The 19337-nt window shown below is 55.6% G+C and overlaps 1 protein-coding gene across 1 annotated transcript; it reads left to right on the top strand.

Moving 5' to 3' along the window:
• Window positions 1-1743: 1743 nt before the first annotated feature.
• MDK (midkine) lies at window positions 1744-16104 on the top strand. Its single transcript, XM_048854510.2, has 5 exons — window positions 1744-1909; window positions 11876-11955; window positions 12152-12313; window positions 13731-13892; window positions 15116-16104. The coding sequence occupies exons 2-5, from the start codon at window positions 11877-11879 to the stop codon at window positions 15139-15141; spliced, it is 429 nt and encodes a 142-aa protein (XP_048710467.1). The 5' UTR covers window positions 1744-1909; window position 11876; the 3' UTR covers window positions 15142-16104.
• The last annotated feature ends 3233 nt before the right edge of the window (window positions 16105-19337 follow it).

Raw genomic sequence — 19337 nt, forward strand, 5'->3', positions numbered from 1 at the left:
TTGCTCCTTATTACATCCCTGTGGAGAACGCGAAAGAATCACTCTTGTTCCTCTCGGGGATTTTCCCTCTTCAGCTGTGTACTGCCTTGTTCTCACATCCCCACACAGTCCTGGCTTGGCCAGACACCACACAGAGCTGGGCCTGGGATAACAATGAATGGAGAAGGAAGCAGCTGATTGTCACAGATCACAGTAGGAGCTTCTGCTTGCCCACTAGTATCTGAGTAATGGACAAAGAAACGAGACAATGCAAAAGGCATGTGCTCTCTGCTCTGCTTTGGGGTCTCGCTCACCCCCTGTATGCTCTAGACATCATTCCAGAATGATGGGTAGGGACCTTGAGAAGTCATCAAATCCAGCCCCCTGCACTGAGGCAGGGCCAAGTAAACCTAGATCATCACTGACAGGTGTTCGTCCAACCTGTTCTTAAAAACCTCCAATGATAGGGATCCACAACCTCCCTTGGAAGCCTAGTCCAGAGTTTAACTACATGTGAGCTTGTGCTTACTCACGCATGCACCATGCACATATATGCCATGCTGGACAGTCAGTCAGGAAACTGCCAGCAATGTGTGAGTCAAAAGTGGGACTCTCTTGGAAAGAGATTTCAGATTCTGAAGCGGTTTATGAAATCTGCAGCTTCTCAGCTCTCTCTACAACATCCTTCCAGAGGGGATGGTGGAAAAATGACTTCATTCCCCACCACAACCCCATTCCTTAGGCATGACACCAGTCCTGCAGTCTGCTGGGCAGCAAAGCAGGAGAGCTGGCTTGGCTCCTGCATTCCCCTCTTCACTGGAGATGGAGTGTGGGTGGGGGAAGAAATCATTGTCACCAGTGTGCTTTTATTTCCCTGAATGGCTTTTTTTGCTTTGTGCCCAGTGTGAGAGATCCAAGTGGGGGGGAAAGATGCATCCAAGGCTAAGGGTTGCAGAGTTGCTGGACCAGATTCAGAGGTGGGTCTGATTCTAAAGGGTGGAACAGACCCCTTGTCTCAGGTCCCCTCCGTGGGTAAGTGATGCCCCTTTGATCCAATCTTTGACATGTAATCTCCCCTGCCGTGCCACATCCCCCTTGAATCTGCCTCTGAGTCAATTCAATTCAACCTAAGAGACTTCACTGGCATGACCACGATTGCAAAGGGGTAACAAAGACACCGACCTCTTCAAGTCTCTGTATGGGATGGATACAAGGCAGTGGGGATAAGGTCAAAAACTGTTTTTGCTCCCAGTGTCTGTTGGTCACTGCTGCCCATGCCTGATCTGGAGGCAGGTTACTGAGTGGGTGATGCCCATCTCTACTATCTCCCCAGCTGGGTTACAGTTTTCCTTCTTCACTGTTTGATCAGATGTTTTTCATGATGCCTGATCCTTTGCGGGGGTCTCCTGGCACTGGGGTAGAAAGGGTCTGGCAGTCCAGGTCTCTTCCCGTGCTTTGTCTGTGTACCTTACTTGGTGGGGGGTGAAGGTGTAAATTACCCCAGACCCCCTCTCTTCGGGAGCTGGCCCAATGTCTTTACCACCAGGTCTTGTAATGGGGTTCAAGCCAGCAGGCCTGGGGCTGGGAGCAGGCCGAGGACAGACAGACGGGCAGTTTCTTCCTGCCCCAAGGCCGGGCGGCCCGGGCCAGGATTCGGCTGGGCTCCTGCTTTTGTTGCCGGGCCTGGCTCTCGGCCAGGGGGGCGGAGCCGGCGAAGTTTGGGCTCGAGCTACCTTTTGTTGTCAGCTGGGAGCGACGTCAGGGGCCGCTGCGCTCCGCGAGGTGGTGTCCACATGTGACCAGCTGAAACTAGTTCTGAAGACACAAAGGGAAGGAGCTGGGGAGCGCGGCGGCGGCGGGGCAGCGAGCGATTAACCCCCGGGAGCCGCGCGGAGACCGAGCACCGGAGCAAAGCTCAGTGCCCAGACAAGTAAGTGCGGAGCCGGAGCGCAGGGCGACGCTCCCCCGCTGCCGGCGGCTCCTCTGGAGGGCGAACGCGGCTCAGAGCCGTGGGCAGCGTCCCGGGCGGCCCCCGGGGCGATGCTGCCCGGAGTCTCGCCGGGGCCCGGGACAGGTTGCTGGGGAACATTGATCCGCGCCGGAGGGGAACGCTCCTTCCCGGGCGAGGGGCTGCCCGGGGGGATCCTCGCAGGGGCTGTCATCTGCCGGGCACGCTGGGGCCACCGCGGTGCATCTAGGAAATGGGGGGAAGGGGGTGGTGTCTGCCCAGCCCCCTCCGCACAGAAAAGAGGGATCTGTGCCCCAGCCCCTCCTGCCAGCCTGAGAGCCGCGCATGGCCGGCCGCCAGGACACCCCCCTGGTGGGCACCTTAGCGGTGCCCGGTGCCTCAAGGAGGCAGAACCCTGTCACTGACTCGCTGTGTGACCTGGGGCAAGTCCCTGCGCCGTGCCTCAGTTTCCCCACCCCTAACAAGGGGCCCTCGGTCTTCCCTTGGGGAGGCGAAGGTGAAGTGCCTGCCCCTCTGCCCGGCTGGACTCAGGGTTCCTCGGACTACCGTGCCTCAGTGTCCAGCCCTGATCCCGTGGCTAGGACCCACCAAGCACGTTCCCGGGGGGAGCTCGCTCGGATCCGGCACCCCGACCCCCTGCGCGGTTCATCCCCAGCTCTGGCTCGTGGCCCCTCTCCAGCCTGCAGCGGAAGGAGGCGAGGCGGCTCTTTCTCCCCGCGCTGGTGGGGCGGGGGTCCCGCTGGGCGCCGAGCAGGCTGCGCTCCCCCTGCTGCGGAAGGAGGAGCAGCGCTAGAGCGGGACTCCGCCACACCGGGGCTTTCCAGGAGCCCCGCTCCGCAGGAAGAACCCCGCCCCGGGGCCGGCTGCAGCCCAGTCTCACCCTCCTGCCCTGCTGTGCCCCCGCCTCTCCAGCATCGGGGGGGGGGGCGGAGGGTTCGGGGCCGTGACCCCCCCCCATCCCGAAGGCTCAGGGGTGGGCTGCTGGGGCCTCTGTTCTGTGTTAAATTCCAACCCTGGCCTTGGGCTATCAGGCTGGCCCCCAGGAGCTCCCTTGCTGGGCTGAGTTGAGGGCTGTGGGCGTGGGAGGAGTGTGGGGCCCAGGAGAGTCCCTGCCGGCTCTGGGCACAGCCCCAGTTCTCACAGTCCCTGCAGCGCCTCCTCCTGCTCTGCTGGCTGCGGCTGCCCGCCTGGTGTGTGCCTCCCATCCTCTCCAGCACCTGCACTGGCTCCCCGGCCTTTGCTTGGGCCAGTGACACATCACCTCCTTAAAACCGCCCATGGGCGTCTCCAGTCAACCACCCAGACCTTGCCTCTCTCCTCCCTGTGCTCCTCTAGACAGGCCTCCCCCTCTCTGTCCCCTCACGTGCTCCCCACCGGTCGGTCGGTCGTGCAAGAGCCTTCTTCTCTATACCACCTGGAGCAGCCTCCCCTCTCCTAACTCCTGCTCTGCTAACACCCTCCTCCCCCCCAGGGTGGGGCCAGTCCCCAGAGATTGCTAGCTGTGACCAGAGGCCTATATAGTGACAGGCTCCCACTAGGTGCCTAGGTGAAAGGTCGGTGGAGAAGAGGAGAGGGCTAAGAAATCAGTTGCATGGGAGGCCCCAGCACAGGTGTCTTGAAAGGCAGGATCAGAAGCAGGGGAGGGAATCTAGCCCCACAGTGTGGAAGCTGCAGGACGGCCAGGGAGCATGAGGAGGGAGCTACAGGTTAACTACAAGGAGGAGGGGGTAGCTTGGATGGTGAAGCTCAGACAGAAATGGCCCAGGAAGCCCTTGGGTGAGCAGGGAGTGCTGCTCTCCTGCACTTTGCTGAGAAGAGGAAGGGGAGAGAGCAGCAGAATGAGCCGGGGAAGGCGCTGCCCACACGAGCAGTAATGGGGGAGCAGGAACCAAAGGGCACTAGAGGGAAGGGATGATTGGAAACTGGCTGTGCTGGAGGAGGCGGTGCTGTTATGGGTGCCCTCGTGAACTGGGGCCAGATAAAGAGAAGGCCGTGGATTCCTTTGCCAGGTGGTGGTTGGGGGAGAAAGTTCTCACCAGATTGGCAGGGGGAGCAGGAGAGGCAGAACTTTGGGGAGATTCTGGGAGGGCATCTGTAGAGTCTGTGAGGAGTCTCCTGGGGCTGGATGGCTATGGAGCTGGGGCACTGCCCGTGTCTGGATCTGCAGGGGAAGGCGGGGTCCTTGGGAAGGGGAGGTTGGGCTGTGGGGACAGTTCTCTGTGCAGAAGGAGGTGTTAGAGTGACCTGACAACGCAGGGGAGTGAGGAGAGCTGGCAGCTGGGACACTTTCTGCTTCATTCTGCAAAATCCAAGGAAACCCGAGAACGGTGCCACCCCATCTCCAGAGAAAGGACTGAGCATAACTGGGGAGAAAACAGCCCATAGTGATACAGTCTCACACTACAGAGCAGCTGCCACCCAGTCCAAGGAGATGCTTAGTGGGGAGGAAGGAGGGGTCAAGGCAACAAGCCTGAGAGGGTGTGGAGGGAGAGGCCGGGGGTGCTCAGAGGAAGAGAATGGCATGGAGACATCCAGAGGGATATGACTACTGAAGGGGAAGGATGTCTTGGAGGGGAGGAGAGGGGAGGGGGGGTGGCGGCGTCAGAGCAGGGGGCTGGTCTAAGCATGGTAGAGAGGTCAGTGGCCTTCCCTGAAAGGGCCATCGGCAAGGAGCAGCGGGGCAGGGCAGATTTAGCAGGAGGTGCATGTGATGGATGGGTAGGCAGCCAGCCTCCCCAGTCTCCCTCCCTGCTGCAGCTTTAACCACAGACAGCCAGGCTCCTGCAAGCCAGGGCAGAAGGGGAGTCTGTGGAATGAATCAGCCCATCCCTGGTGATAGGGGGCAACAGGCAACCCGTCCCGACTCAGAATAGGCGTTTTTCCCTACCACAAAGGGCAGGTTATCATGGTCCCCGGAGAAAGCTGAGTAACTCCAGACAGTTGTGCTCTCCCCCTGGCCCCAGGGCATTAGGGTACCAGCCCCTTGTTACATATAAGGAGTCCATGGGGAAGGTTTAGCATCCCCTGCCCTGATTCCCTCCTGTACCGAGATCCTGGCAGGGAGGATGTGCTGCTCCCGTCCCTGGGGAATAAGAGCTGCTCAGCTCTAGGGAAAGCACCAAGGTTCCAAAGGGAGGGGGCGGTGGTTAACCCCCTTCTCCCCCTGCCCTCTGCTTCACAGACTCAGAGGCTCTGCTGTCTGACCCAGCTGCAGCGTGAGCCAAGCAGAGGGGTCCCCATGTTGAAAGCAAGGGGTGCAGATAGGATTAGCAGCAAAGCGATGTCCCTCACTCCCTAGGGTCTCTCAGGACCTTTCCAGGCAGCAGCAACAGGAACCAGAGGTCTAGTGGCTGCAGAGGGAGCAGTCAGGCTTCAGGGGCAGGGAAGCTTGCAGCTGCGCCTGCTTCAGGAGTGGTAATCGCAGCTGGCATTGCCTTGCACAGAGTGCAGCTCAGATGGGGTCCCAAGACCCCTCATGATTATGTTTGGCATTTCGGATCCCATTCCAATATCACCCAGAGGGCTGAGCCAAAGTGTGTGAAATCCTTGGCAATGGGAGATGCTGTCAAAATCTGTATAAACTCTCACAGCTCAGCCTGCTTGGGAGAGAGCAGGCATGGGGGATAGGTACCCTGGATTTGAACATCTGAGGAGCCGAACAAATGTAACCAGCCAGCAAGGGGGCAGGAGTCAGTTGCAAAAAGGACCAACAGTTTTGCAAGCACATTTCAAGTCATTTTCATCTGGAACTGGAACCATCAGGGGGATTGAAATTATTCTGAACATTTTTGATATTTTAGTTCGCTCCCTTTCTCCACAGAATACCATAGACTGAATAATGGCCAGAACTGATCTCCAAAGGTTGGGTTGTTCTTTTTTCTTTCCGACTCGGGCACAGGGATGGAAAGTGACTTGCACAGCAACTCAGTAGTAGAGCTTGGCACAGAACTCCTTGCTCCCTAGGCCAGGGCTTTAGCCAAGCCTGTCCATACCCTGCCCTATTTTTCTTGTCTGTCCTACACTTGTCTGTCACTGGGACAGCATTCTGAAACTAGTGTTTAACTGCTGCCCCTGCAAGGGGAGCTCAAACACAGAGTTCTGGTAGGTCACGCTGAAATGAGGACTCTTGTTTTGTTTTTGGAACTGTTTCCTGGGGGTTTTGCTCACAGGCAAAGGACAGGGTAGTGCATCCTGCCTCCAGAAGTTGGAGGACATGCTTACTGTGCACCAGGGAGGGCAGTCACGCCGGTGTGGTATCCCAGACAGCAGTCATGCCGATGTGGTATCCCAGCTGCAGAGGAGAAGGCTCTCACACCATACTGGGGAGAAGCTGTGGGACATAGCAGAAAGGAGGCTGGTACTAGAAGAGCAGAAGAAACAAGGAGACAAAGTTCATGATGTAGAATGGACTAAATCCATGGAGAGTTTTAAAAGTAAGGACAGCCAGTTTGCAGTGAGCAGCCAGTAAAGAGGGCTGCAAGTATTGGAAGCCGGAGAGGAGGGAGCTGCATTAGCCCAGGCCAGAGGAGATGGGAATATCACCCTAAGCAGACTGGAGGCTGTGTTACACAAGGTCATGCTGTAGAGGTGGGCAGAGGATAGCCCAGGGCCAAGGCAGAAGCAGAGGTTACAGAGTGGAGGTGAATGGGAGAGTCAGAGTAAAAGGGGAGATAGTTTGAAGGTGCTGCTCTGAGGGCCCAGTAGGAAATTGGATAGGGCACTGTCTCTGGGGCAGCTCTTAGTTACCTTAGTCCCATCCACTCCCAGCAGGAGGTGCTGTAGAGAGTAGGGCAGGAACACAGGCTGTGGGGAGCTCCTTTCTACTCCAGTCCCATCCACTCCCAGCAGGAGGTGCTGTAGAGAGCAGGGCAGCAGTGTTGGCTGTAGCAAGCTCTCAGCCTCTGCCTCCGGAAGGTGGGCTGTTCCGGCTCGTTCTCAATGCTGAGCACTTGTCCTTGCAGCCTCTTTGAGGAGAGTTTGGTGGGAAGGGGCTTGAGCTGTGTTCTGGCTGGCCCTGGGCTCCCCAGGATAATTCCCAGCTGAGGTGGGGAAAGCGGAAGGCGGCTCTCGTCCCCTCAGCTTTGCCTTCAACCAGCCGGGCTGTGTAATTCTCTGTGACAGTTCAATTCAGAGTGAAGCCGAGAGCTTCACAGCAACGGACACACAAAAGGTGAGTGCACTGGAGCCTGAATAACGAACGGAGCTGCTTTCCCCAGCGTGCTGCCAGGGTGACCGTGTGGGGGAAGGGAGCAAAAGTTGACCCAGTGTTTCTCCCCCCACACTGCACCCAGTGTGTCCCCTCCTGTAACAGGCCTGCAGGGAGGGTCTCACGCAGCAGGGGCAGTTGATTCACTGGAGCCAGGGTGGGTGTGCCGCCATCACACTGGGGAGCTGCCTCGTCAGAAGCAACAGTGAGAAGGGGTGTGCCATGTTTCCCTGGTTTCCTGGGGCTTGTAGGTGGGGGAAAGGGGCCGACAAGTGAATAGCCTGGCAATGCACTTGGTACAGGGCAGAAGGTGAAGCCAAGCAGAGCTGCGCCCCCTGCATATGGACCGAGTGGGGAGCATCACATCTGCAAACGCATTGGCTCCAAGCAGCTGTAACCTTAATGCTCAGCTCGTCTAATCTCCTCCCCTCCTAGTACCCAGATTTCACCTGCTCCCTGGGTTGGCAGTTGCCATTCCCTGTATAAAGAAAAGGAGGACTTGTGGCACCTTAGAGACTAACCAATTTATTTGAGCATGTAGCTCACGAAAGCTCATGCTCAAATAAATTGGTTAGTCTCTAAGGTGCCACAAGTCCTCCTTTTCTTTTTGCGAATACAGACTAACACGGCTGTTACTCTGATTCCCTGTATAGGGGTTTTCTCCCTCTTCTGCACAAACTGCCTGGGGCCTGTCCCCTCCTGTTTAAGCTCCAAGCCTGGGTGAGGTGTACAGGATTTGTCATGGAAAGACTGGGGCCTGGCCTTCCAGAATGGGACAAAGTCTGGTGTGGGAGCTATGGTCCTCTCCCCTTTGATCTCTGCTGTACTTGAGACGCTGTGGACCCACAAATCCAGCTGGCTCAGCACCTCTAAGAATCAGGCATCACTTTGGAAAATGGGGCTGTTAATGACACAATTTCCAGGGCAACCTCTGCTTGACACACTCTTCCCCCTCACCCCATCTCTTCAATCAGAATGATGCTGCATGCTAAAAAAGCATCGTGAGCAGTAGCTTAGTGCAGTCCCTGCTGCCTTGATCTTTCTGCCAGCTGGGAGCCTGGACTTCAGTTGCAACCTGTCTGGCTCCCCATGGTGGTGAAGTTGTGCCTGTTTATTTAATGTGCATGTTACCCTCTGGCATTGCCACCCACCAACCCCTTGGTATTGGCCCTCGGTGGGTGTGGGGGAAGTTGGCATTGTCACCGGCTGTACCAGCTCCATGTGTCTATTGCTGTCCTTCACTGAACTGCCACCAATGGGGAAAACATCAGAGGAATTCTTGTTGGTCATGGGAAGAGCAGGTGAAAAGCTGTTGCCCATCCCCCCGCTGCCAGGACCTGGCACTGCTCTGCCAGGGCCCTTTGTTCACACCCACAATGCTGCGGGATCGATTTCCTGGAGCTATGAGGAGGGGACAGATGCACTGATGTCAGCAGCAGCTCAGACCCCACCAACGAAGGGACAGCTTTCTGCAGAGAGGGCTCCAGAGCCAGATTTCAAACCCATCAGATGCAGGGGCATCTGGGCTTAGGGTTCAGCTTACAGTGGAAACGGGTGAGCTGGGGAATTCTGAGTCTGGATTCTGGGTCCCACCCTCCAGGTCTCTGATTTGGGGTTGGACCCATTTCTAGCCACCTTATTTACTGGAAACTAACAGGGTGTAGTGAGTGGGGGGAGAGTCGAGTCACTGACCTGCCCCCGCAGGGACACTGCGCCTCTGACTGCAACCCTGGCCAGGGGCCCTCTCAGAGAACTCAGCAGGTGTGGGGCTAAAGTAGAAACTAAGCCAACTTAACAAATGTACCCACTGCTCAATAGTGCAAACGCATGCACGGTCCCAGTGTGCACATACTCAGTGCATACATGCTCCCCCGATGCATGACACACACACACTCTCCCACTGTGCACAAGTTCCTCCATTGCACATTCAAACACAGAGGCATGTGCACGCACACATGTAACACTGACAGACCTCGGTCGCTGGCGGGCAGGATCGAACCTGGGACCTCTGAAGGTCAGGGCATGAGCCTCTACTGCATGAGCTAAAAGCCAAGTAGCTGTTAGCTAAGGCTGTAGAGCAGACTCATTTTATCTCTCTCTTTATGTGGTCTCGGTGCCACTAGATGGGACAGAACGCCACACCCAGGAAATGTGTGTGTTACACATGCACAACTCCTACTTCCATTTCTCCCCCTTCCCTGCCCCTTCTCCACACCCCAACCACACACACACAGACTGGCCTTCTGCATCCATGGTCCCTTTGTGGCGATATGGTAATGGGCTGACATTAAGGGAGCCAGCAGGGGGAGCAGCTTCACTTCTAAAGCTCCACATGAGCTCCACATTGTGTGGGTTTTTTTTAATCTTCTGTTTTAGTTCTCAAAAACCGATGGTCGTGATTTTTTTCTGCCCTGGATTCTTTTGGAGCCGGATAAAGGTTCCATGGCAGCTGCCGTCCCCGCAACGTCGGGGATCTTTGGCGTGGGCGAGGTGGCCTGCTGGGCGCTGGATAAAAGAGGCACTGGGAAATGTGGGCATGGAAGGGGGCTGGGGAATCACTGGGGATGGGGAGTAGGGAGCAGGGCCTCATTACTGCCAGCAGGCAAACAGGACAAACAGCTTTCCAAGGGCCGGAGCGGCACAAATCCCACCCTCGGGCGGATTGGCTTTCCCAGCCTCCTCTTGGCTGCTCCTGGTTTGAAGCTGGGGGTGGGGATTGTGATGTTAATGTGCTGACCCACACCCTGTACCAGGAGGCCTGAGCCCTCTTCTCATCCTGATACTCACCGGAAGGGGTCCCACCAGCAGAGGGGGGACAGAGAAGGTGACTCCGGAAAAGTGGGGCCCAATCCTGCACTTTCCCACCACCGTACGTCAATGGGGGGTGGGGGGGTGAGAAAGGATCAGGCCCAAGTGTTGTGCAGAGCTAAGGGCCTTCTCTGAGTTGCACACAGGGCCTGGTTTTTCACATGGCTACAGCAGAGCCTGTAGAGCCCAGGAGAAGAGGTCAGGAGTTCAGCTGCTTCCACAGCGAAACTCGACCCTCTGTACACAGAGGCATATAAAGATAGTTACAGCTTTGTGGTCATCCATGATCCTTTCAGGGTGGGCTCTGCATGTGGCTGTGAGTTGCTTCCTCACCAGGCTGGTGTGGACAAGCTTTGGCTGGTGCCTTTGGCTTCCCCCTCCTTTTCACTTTGCGGTCTTCTTCACCTGGAAGCCAGCTAGGGTTGCCAGTTTTGGTTGGACATATTCCTGGAGGTTTTGTCATGTGACATAATCTTGAATTAACAATTAATCTTCGACTTCTGGAGTCTCCAAGACTGTCCTGGAGGGTTGGCAACTTAAAACCAGAGTCTGCTCACATCTGGCTGGTGACATACCCATCCAGATGTGCCTTCCTAGCTAGTTCAGGGAGGAGGCGACTGCCTTTTGATGTGAGCAAGATCTTGGGATTCCCAACGGTTTGTCTGCATTTAGCATATGAAGGCCTTCCCCTCCCCCTGCCTGCCCTCCCCCACCCAGGTGCTTCTCCACTAGGAGCTGACTTTCCTCTTTGTTTGTGCCTGTGGAACCCTGAAAGTCAAATCCCCTCAGGCCCCCTGCTCCTGGTCCAGGTGGGGCTGGGGTGGCAGCATTTAGACTACACTGAGTTCCCAGAGGGAGAGGCATATGGTTGTGAGGTAGGGACATGCATGCTGGACCCACTGCCTCATGCCCGTAGGCCCAGTATTGAGGCCAGCAGGATAAAAGGGGCTGAGCCGCTGGAACACCCCAGTCGCTAGGGAGCTCATTATTGGGGGGGGGGGAGCTCCTCCTCCTCACACGCCGAGCTAGAGGGCTGGGCTGGACAGGGTGTCTGGGGTCACCTTATCCATCCCTCACTCTGTAGTGGGACGGACGCACCCCTCCTTCCTTCATGCACCTCTGTAACCAGAGGTAGCATCTATTTAAATATGGCTGCAGCCACCCCACTGTGAGCACTGACCATCCAGCTTGGAAGGGGAGGATTGGGGTGGGAGCTGGATTGCACCATGGACTCTCTGCAGCCTCTGTCTATGTCTGAATGTCCCACAGCCTGGAGGGCTTGTAAGCTGGGGACACACACAGACTGGGGAGTCTAGCCCTGTCACACTCACCATTTGTTGGTCTCTGGTGGGAAGCCAGCCACACTTCCCTCCAGACTACAATGGCTGTCTGTGTCCCAGCCCTGTCCCTGAGGCTGGCTTAGGAACCCCCCGAATCCTGCAGCTAGGTGAGGCTCCCACTTGACACACAGAGCCCTAGAAATGGCCCTGACCCCCTCCTGCTAGGCCAGGCCAAGCAGGGGCTGGTGGAGCTCAGAGTGGTAGCCTCTCCCCCATTTCCTGTCCCTTGGTCCCTCCTCCAGCCCTGGGCTTCGCCTAGGGAAGAGAGATCTCTGCTCAGAGTTTGGGGCTGCATATGTTTCCAGCTCTGTCCTGCAGAGGGGGCTGCACAGCCCCAAGCCAGAGGGACTGAAATCCCTGGGACCTGGGCCACCATAAGCCCAGAAGAGAGTGACTCAGACACCCTCCCCTGAGCCCATGCAATCCTGCCCATCAGTTCCAGAACCCTCTTTCCCTCCCCACCATCAGCCCCATGTCCCGCTCCTCACATGTGCCATCCCTCACACCTGGGTCTTCCCCCTCAGTGCACAGGCTTGGCTTTCTGTGCTGATATATTTCCCTTCTTCCCCGCAGAATGCAGGTCCGTGGGTTCTTCCTCCTCCTGGTGCTGATCCTCATGGCTGCAGCCTCTGAGGCTGGTAAAAACAAGAAAGGTGAGGGGCAAACTCATGGCTGCTTAGGAAGAGAACTCGTCCCTCACCCTCTGCTCCGTGGGGCTGGTTATGGGTGGGGTCAGGGGATGTTCATGTCCCTGGCTGCAAGTGAGGGAGGGCAGAGTCCCTGTCTATGGGACCAGCTGCAGTTCTGTATCCTTCAGAGTGACTGCCTGCTCCCTCCTCTGCACTGCAGACAAGGTGAAGAAGAACGGCTCCGAGTGTGAGGATTGGCGCTGGGGGCCTTGCACCCCAAACAGCAAAGACTGTGGCGTGGGCTACCGCGAGGGGACCTGCAAGGAGGAGACTAAGAGACTCAAGTGCAAGATCCCCTGCAACTGGAAGAAGGAGTTTGGAGGTGAGTGCACAGCCCCATCCCAGAGACACTCACCAGAGGCTCAGAGGGCCACCAGCTTCCCATGGCTGTGGGAAACTAGCAGGACTTTTGTCCAAAAGCTGGAGTCTTTGTGGTTGTTGTCCTGTTAACATATGGGAGCCCCAACATTACCCTTCTCAAGGACCTACAAGCAAGCAGCCAGCCAGGAGCCCAAGTATGCACCTATGACCTCACCTTCCACTACCTTGCACCCAATGTGCTCATGTATCTGTGTCTCATATAGAGCTTGCATGTCCCGGTTTGCAATGGTCTGGTCTGGCCCTTCCTACCTGGCAGAGGATTGCCTGGTGAACATGTAGTCTCTGCAGACCACACCTTTGTTAAAAGCTGGGGTGGCCACAAGCTGCACAGTGAACACTCCTGGGTTCAGCATATCTCCTGTGAGATAGGGTCTCTTTCCCTGCCGAAAGGAAAAGAGTAGTGCGTTGTTGGTGCACTGCAATGGAAGAAAGGCTAGACACAAGTCAGGTTAGCTCTGCCATAGGAGCAGTAGCCATTGCTGAGCTCTCCACTTCCCAGAGAACGTAGGGCACCTGGTCAACAGGAATTTACTACAGGGGACGGGGCAGGCTGAAATGAGCAGAGACTAACCCTTGCTGGAGGGTTCCAAATTCAGCTGCTGCTACTGGAGTCCATTTGGGAAGGCCTTGCAGTAAAGGTTCTGCAGGCCACATTAGGCCCTTGGTGACACCTAGGGATATCAGGCTGTATGGGCCATTGATCTGACCCAGTGCAGCAGGGGCAGGTTAGATAGACCAGTGGTCTGATGCAGAATGGGGTTCACCGGACGGTCTGACTCAGTAGTACCACACAACCGATCTTTGCTTTACACTTGCCCGGCTTGTGAGTCCTGCTTCCCTTCCCAAAAATTCAGACCTGGTGATCCCTGAGCTTTTCTTGCCAAGCCCCCTCTGAAACTACATGATAGCTGGTGCTGCGATCTTCAAAGTTTGAGCTGCCCTCCGGCTGCCTAACTTGTGCCTCACCATTTGGGTATCAGGCCTTTTGGAATGGCCGGTTTGTTTGTTGAGGCAACCCCGTGAAGAACAGAGTTCAGGTGTCAAGTCCCCATGAGGGAGCATGAGAGCTGGACAGATGCTCTCAGGATGTTGCATCCGTGTGACACGGGGCAGTAGTGGACCCACATGCTGCATGCAGCCGGGTGCTGTTCACTCAAGTGGGATGACCCAATGCCTTGCAGGGCCTGAAGAGGCAGTGTGATTGCTAGCTGGAGCCATGTGAATGCAATACCAGGCTGTCCGATCAAGCAGCATGAGCAGTGTTTGGCCACCAGCCCAACACTGTTCCCGGGGCTCCTAACGGGCTGCCATTTACTCTGGTCCCTGCATGGAACTAATGGCTCCAACCTCTCTTCCAGCTGACTGCAAGTATAAGTTTGAGAGCTGGGGCGGGTGCGATGCTGCCACAGGTCTAAAGGCCCGTTCAGGCACCCTGAAGAAAGCCCTGTACAATGCCGAGTGTCAGGAGACCATTCAAGTGACCAAGCCCTGTTCTCCCAAGACCAAGTCAAAATCCAAAGGTCAGTCCCCACCACTAGAAATCCTTATCCCACCTCTGTGTGGGAAGAGCTGCTGTATGTCAGGTGCATGACACATTCAAGAGGAATGCAGCCGTCTAAGTTGGTCTGTCTGGATTGTACTTCCAAGGACAGCCTTGCCGAGTGGTGCTGGTGATTCATTAGGAAGGGCTCTGAGTCAGTACTGACCCTGTGTGCTGGCAGGGTCTGCGGAGCTCTCTGCAAATGCAAGAGTAATCTGTTGGAGGAAACAAAACGCTGAGGTCCTGGATACATGGTCTCCTTAAGACCCTGGTTCTTTTCACAAGAGCTGGGTTGTTAACTCTACCTTGGTGAAATTCCTATTCGGATCATTACATTCCACAAGGCTCAAAATCCCAGTGCAGGAGTCCTTAGGTGAAATCCTGTCTCCACTGGCAAAACTCCCATGGACTTCAGCAGAGCCAGGATTTCACCCTGTCTCGCTCCCTTACATAACTGGTGTGTTGCATCGCAGTGCACCCTATAGAGAGTTGCATTTCAATGGGGCTTAAGCAATTTCTGCTTATAAAATCTGAGAGGCATTTTGGGATCCTTCAAGGTGTGAAAGGCCCCCAGTCCATTCTTGCTGCTGGTCATTAAAGGGTCTTGCTACAGTTTGCTTGTGCCCACTGGAGTCAAAGCTGTAGCTGGGAACTTCCAGCTGGGCTTGCCGTCTACTTTCAAGTGCAATCCAGTGTATATAGATTACTGAACTGGTACCCCAATGCCCGGGCAGGCCTCACTCTGTGATTGTGACAGGACATGACCAGTTGTTGGATGTTCTCCCCGGCTATTGCCCTTACAGCCCTTCCTAGTCACTACACCCGCAAAACATAACTGAGTTTAGTGCAAATAATATAATGCCTCCTGATATGTCAAAGGACAGAAGGTCCAGGTGATCCACCAGCAGATGGTAGCACCACATGGGATGGCAAGCATTGTACCCACTGAGCAGAGACTTTACAGGCAAGTGCACTGACTAGCAGGGTTCACCCTCCCGTGGTCCTGGCTGGATTCACTGCAGCTGCCTGGCCTATGTGCCACTGCAGCCAAAACCCAAGCCAGTGGCGTGCAGGCAGCTTTGTAACAGGTGAGCTACAGACATGCTGAAGTGACTTCTCCAGATACAGCAGGGTCGGTAAGGCAGCAGATGGGGGTGTCCCGCAGATGCACTAACTCATGTCTTGTTCCATTGTTCCAAACAGCCAGGAAAGGGAAGGGGAAGGACTAGAAGGGACGGGCTGACCCTCCCGTCTCCTAGACACGGTGCCTGAACCCATCTGGACATACACCACTCGGCGCTGCAGCATGGCCCCCCCGCTCGGCGATGTTTTGCCAAATTCCATTCTTCCTCCTCCCCCAACTTCATCCTTAACTGTGATGCCTTTTTTAATCACTAGTTGTGTAGAGACCAAATCCGCCCTTGCCCGAAGGAGGTGCTGTTTACCTTCCCCGTACCCACTCTGTGCCACTGTCTGGCGCCTTTTTTGGACCCCAGTGTTCCCTTCTCTGCTTCTGTTTTCAGCTATTCAGTGCGATGCGCGTGGGGCGCTCTGGGCTGGGAGCAGCTGGAGCCCTTCACATTTTTGGACCCTTTGTTGGAGCTCAGTGGCCTTTGGCACATCTCTGGGACGCTCGTGACCCGTCTGAGTCACAGCGGTGCTTTAAGGAAAAAGAAATGCTAAGCAGTGAACTAGCAAGTGACCCAGTCACAGAGGGCAGGGATGATGAGAGCAGGAAGGAATGAGCCCCAGTACCCTGCTGGGCTCACATGCGATGGAAACATTTGGAGATGTCTCGTTATTTCTGGTTTCCTTGACTTTGCAAGAGGCACAATGTATGCCTCCCAGCAGTGGTCTGCTGTGTGCCTCTAGCCTCCCCCACTTCACCTGCCTTCGCTCACAAGTTGTTCACCCAAGGACTGGCCTCTTTGGTCATGGTGACCCCTTCCTGCTGCCTGCTTTTCTACCAGCAGGTGCAAACCCAAGGGTCCTGCAGCAACCAGGAAAGAATCTCCCCAGGTTCATGGGCCTTTCCCTTTTCTCTTCCTTTCCCTTCTGTTTCTTCTAATCCGTGTCTGTGCCGGGGCGCTGTGGCTTCTCCCCGCTTTCCGCTCTCACACTGGTGTTGGGCCAGCCCGCACCACTTTTGGATTTTTTTTTTCTTTTCCAATAAAAGTCTTTAAAAAAACAAACCCACCTCTAGTACCACATTCTGCTTCTGTGCTGGGAACTCTGCCGTGGTGCCAGCCAGGAGAGGCTGTGACATACTAGCTGCAGTGACGGTTACTGCTGGATCAGTCCAGTGGCTGCTGCCTAGCCTGGAAGGTTAGCCAGGGCTCCACTGGGGTGGTTGGGCCAGGTCTCTGTTAAACTGAGCATGACTTACTTGAAGTGAATAAGCCAATAACTGGGTAGGAAAGGGCAAGCAGAACAAGAATTTCAGGTAGGCCAACATGGAGCTGCTATAGCTACCTTTGGCATTGCAGCTCTTGGTCTCTACCCATGGGCATGCTGGAAGCAAAGCTTTGACATGAGATTAAAGAGGGAAAGGTGCGGAAACCAGGTAGTTACCAAGGGAGGTGGGCTTGGTTGCAGTTCATGGTGCCAGACTATTGCTTGTTATATTGGAGAAGGGTTCATATTTGAAAGGTTTTCTGGCTTGGCTAAGCATTGGAACAAATCCCCCACCTCCCCCCTTGGGGAGAAGCATGAGCTGGCTGGAGTTTGCCCTGAGCTCCATTTACTCAGGAACTCTTGAAGTCTTTTGATCGGGATTTGAGGACGTGAGTAACTCAGGCAGAGGTTATGGGTCTATTACAGGAGTGGGTGGGTAGGGTTCTGTGGCCTGTGAAGGGCAAGAAGTCAGACTAGATGATCATGCTGGTCTATGCATCTATGAATGCTGTCTGAGCTTTGTGCTAAGCTGGTAACCTCCCTGCACCCTGACACAGGCCCTTAAAGCTTTCACAAGCCAGGCAACGGTCCAGGGTTCAGACTGGTTTTTCACAGGCACATGGAACAGTGAAGTCCCTGCTCTGATTGTCTAACCCCTGTTGCAGCTGGATGGAACCAGCTGGGTTACAATGCTGGACTCCCACCGCCCCAGTCCCGCAGGTGATTAGTTATGGGACTAAACCACAAGATGGTACCCACTACTAGCTAGTCTAGTCACAGCGTCTCCCAGCAGGAGGTGCTGCGGAGAATAAGGCAGGAGCACTTGTTGTGGAGGCCGGTGCTATGAGGAAGCCACGGCTTGTCCAGGATTACCCACTCCCAGCAAGACTCGGAAAAGCAGCAGCAGAAGGAAAGTAACTGGAGGGGCTGGGTGGGACTTGCTGCCTGACTTGTTCCCATGGCTGTTGTACACTGATTGAGGGCAACATGCTGCTATGAGGGTTCATCTGCAGCCACTCGAGGCAAGGCGAAGCTGCAGATAGACTTGGGCTGCCAACAAGAGACTTAATGAGGTGGTGTCAACCTCCAGAGAGCTAGCAACTGTTCATAGGTAAAGGCTCTGGCAGGGCAAATGCGTTACAGGGTGCCTCTGCCCCAAGGCCTGTGTTAGCCTCTGCATGGTGCAAGGCAGAGGGAGGCCTGCCAAGGATTTGGCATATGGCCAAGCCACAAGGGGCTGCTTGTCAGACGTCGCGGCTCCTCTCTAAGATCTCTGAACCCCACAACAGGGGTGGGTTATGCTCTCCTCTCTCATGCTGCTGCCCAAGGGGTCAGAAACCCAGCTGCGTCAAGAGGAGCAGCCCACAATCTGCTCTAGCATGTCAGTGTGGCTTGCAGATGTCCAACAAGCTGCTGCCATGGTCCTTAGTTAGGCAGAATTTGGATGCCACATCCCCACCTTAAAAGAACAGTGAGTTAAATGCCATCAGCATCTTCCCTGCAGCTAGGTTTGTACTGAACTCAGAGGTACAGGACAGGAACCTGCTCCTCACTGTATCAGTCTGTATCTAACCACTCTGGCCTCCTACCTCCCAGTTCCCATTTGAAGGCAACACATCAGGCGAGTAGGTGAGGAAACCAGGGGGCCATTGGTACCAATGTACCAGATGTTTCCCTTGTGCAAGTATTCTTTAAATCCCCTCACCTCATTCCCAGCCCAGTGTGGCTCTGCAATTATACTGCCCCACTGAAGAGGCTGGTGCAGTCAGATACGGGTTTAGCTGAAGCCACTGCACCAGTCTAATGGCCCACGTGTGGTTGGAGATCACTGCAGGCAGGGGCCCTCAGGCCTCTAGCCAGAGAGCCCCTCACAGAGGGGGCAGCTGCTTGAGTCCTCCCCTGAACCCTCCCCCGTGCCTTCAAGGGAGAAAATCCCAGCCCCCAGGCACCTGTGCTCACTGGCATTCCTCAGCTATCGCAGGGTAATCACTACCAGACCAGCAGGGATGGAGCTGATTGAAAGCAGACCTAAGACGAATGAGAAGTTGCTTGGGCGTATGCTGTGTAAGGCAGCCCCTGGGCAGAGTGTGTGCTGGCCCCACAGGCCCCTCTGTGTTCCGGGGGGGGGGCCCTCTTTGCACCACTGATCCCAGACCTGGTCCTGCCCACAGTAGGAGGTGTCAGGCCCCGTGACTGAGAAGCCCCAGAAAGCCCCTGATCATAAACCACTGGAACAGGAAAGAACAAATGTAGCTGAACCAATTGACATTCATTTGCCTTAATGAAACAGCTTGTCCCCTTGCCAGCAGAGCCACCCAGCCAGGGCAAGGACCAGATGCCTGACTAGGCCAGCCCCCTAGGAGCCCATAAGCCAATTGCAAAGTCTGCCTTAGTGTCCAAATGCAGTTTTGTGTCACCAATAAAACAAAATGTGCTGTGAAATGGGCATGTACCAGCCTGAATTGCTGCAGCTGTAGCACAAATTGGTAGACCAGAAACCCCCCTCCTCCCCTCCCCCTCAGCTGCCCCACCCCACATGGTGCTGAACAGCGAGACCACAGCTGCAGGCTTGGGCCAGCCTCACATGCAGACCCTCCCAGCCCTGCAAAAGGTGAGCATGAAACAAAGAGGAAAGAAGTAATAACATGGGGCACTGCAGCGGCAGACACACCGGGGAGAGGCCAGATGTGTTCTGGCCAGCAGGAGGTACTGTGGGAAGGAGATCAGGCTCTGTTCCAGGCAGCAGGGGCTGAACCAAAGAGGAAAGACCCTGCCATAGAGTACAGAAGTTTGGCAACCACCTTTCCCTGCTAGGTGGCGACAGAGCCCCTTGTGTAGGGAACAGCAGCACCTCAGGCTTAGTGTTTCTCTTTCAACCCTTTATGTGCACCACCTACAGCACGTTGAAGGCTTTGCTGGAGAGGCCAGTGGGCCTGGGGAGAGAGCCTAATCAATGGCTCACAGCCAGGGTCCATGAGGAGGCTGGACTCTGAAGCCGGATCCCGGAGAACGAATTACTCACTGAAAGGCC

Source organism: Caretta caretta, chromosome 6, assembly GCF_965140235.1.
Source record: "Caretta caretta isolate rCarCar2 chromosome 6, rCarCar1.hap1, whole genome shotgun sequence".
NCBI lineage: Eukaryota > Metazoa > Chordata > Testudines > Cheloniidae > Caretta > Caretta caretta.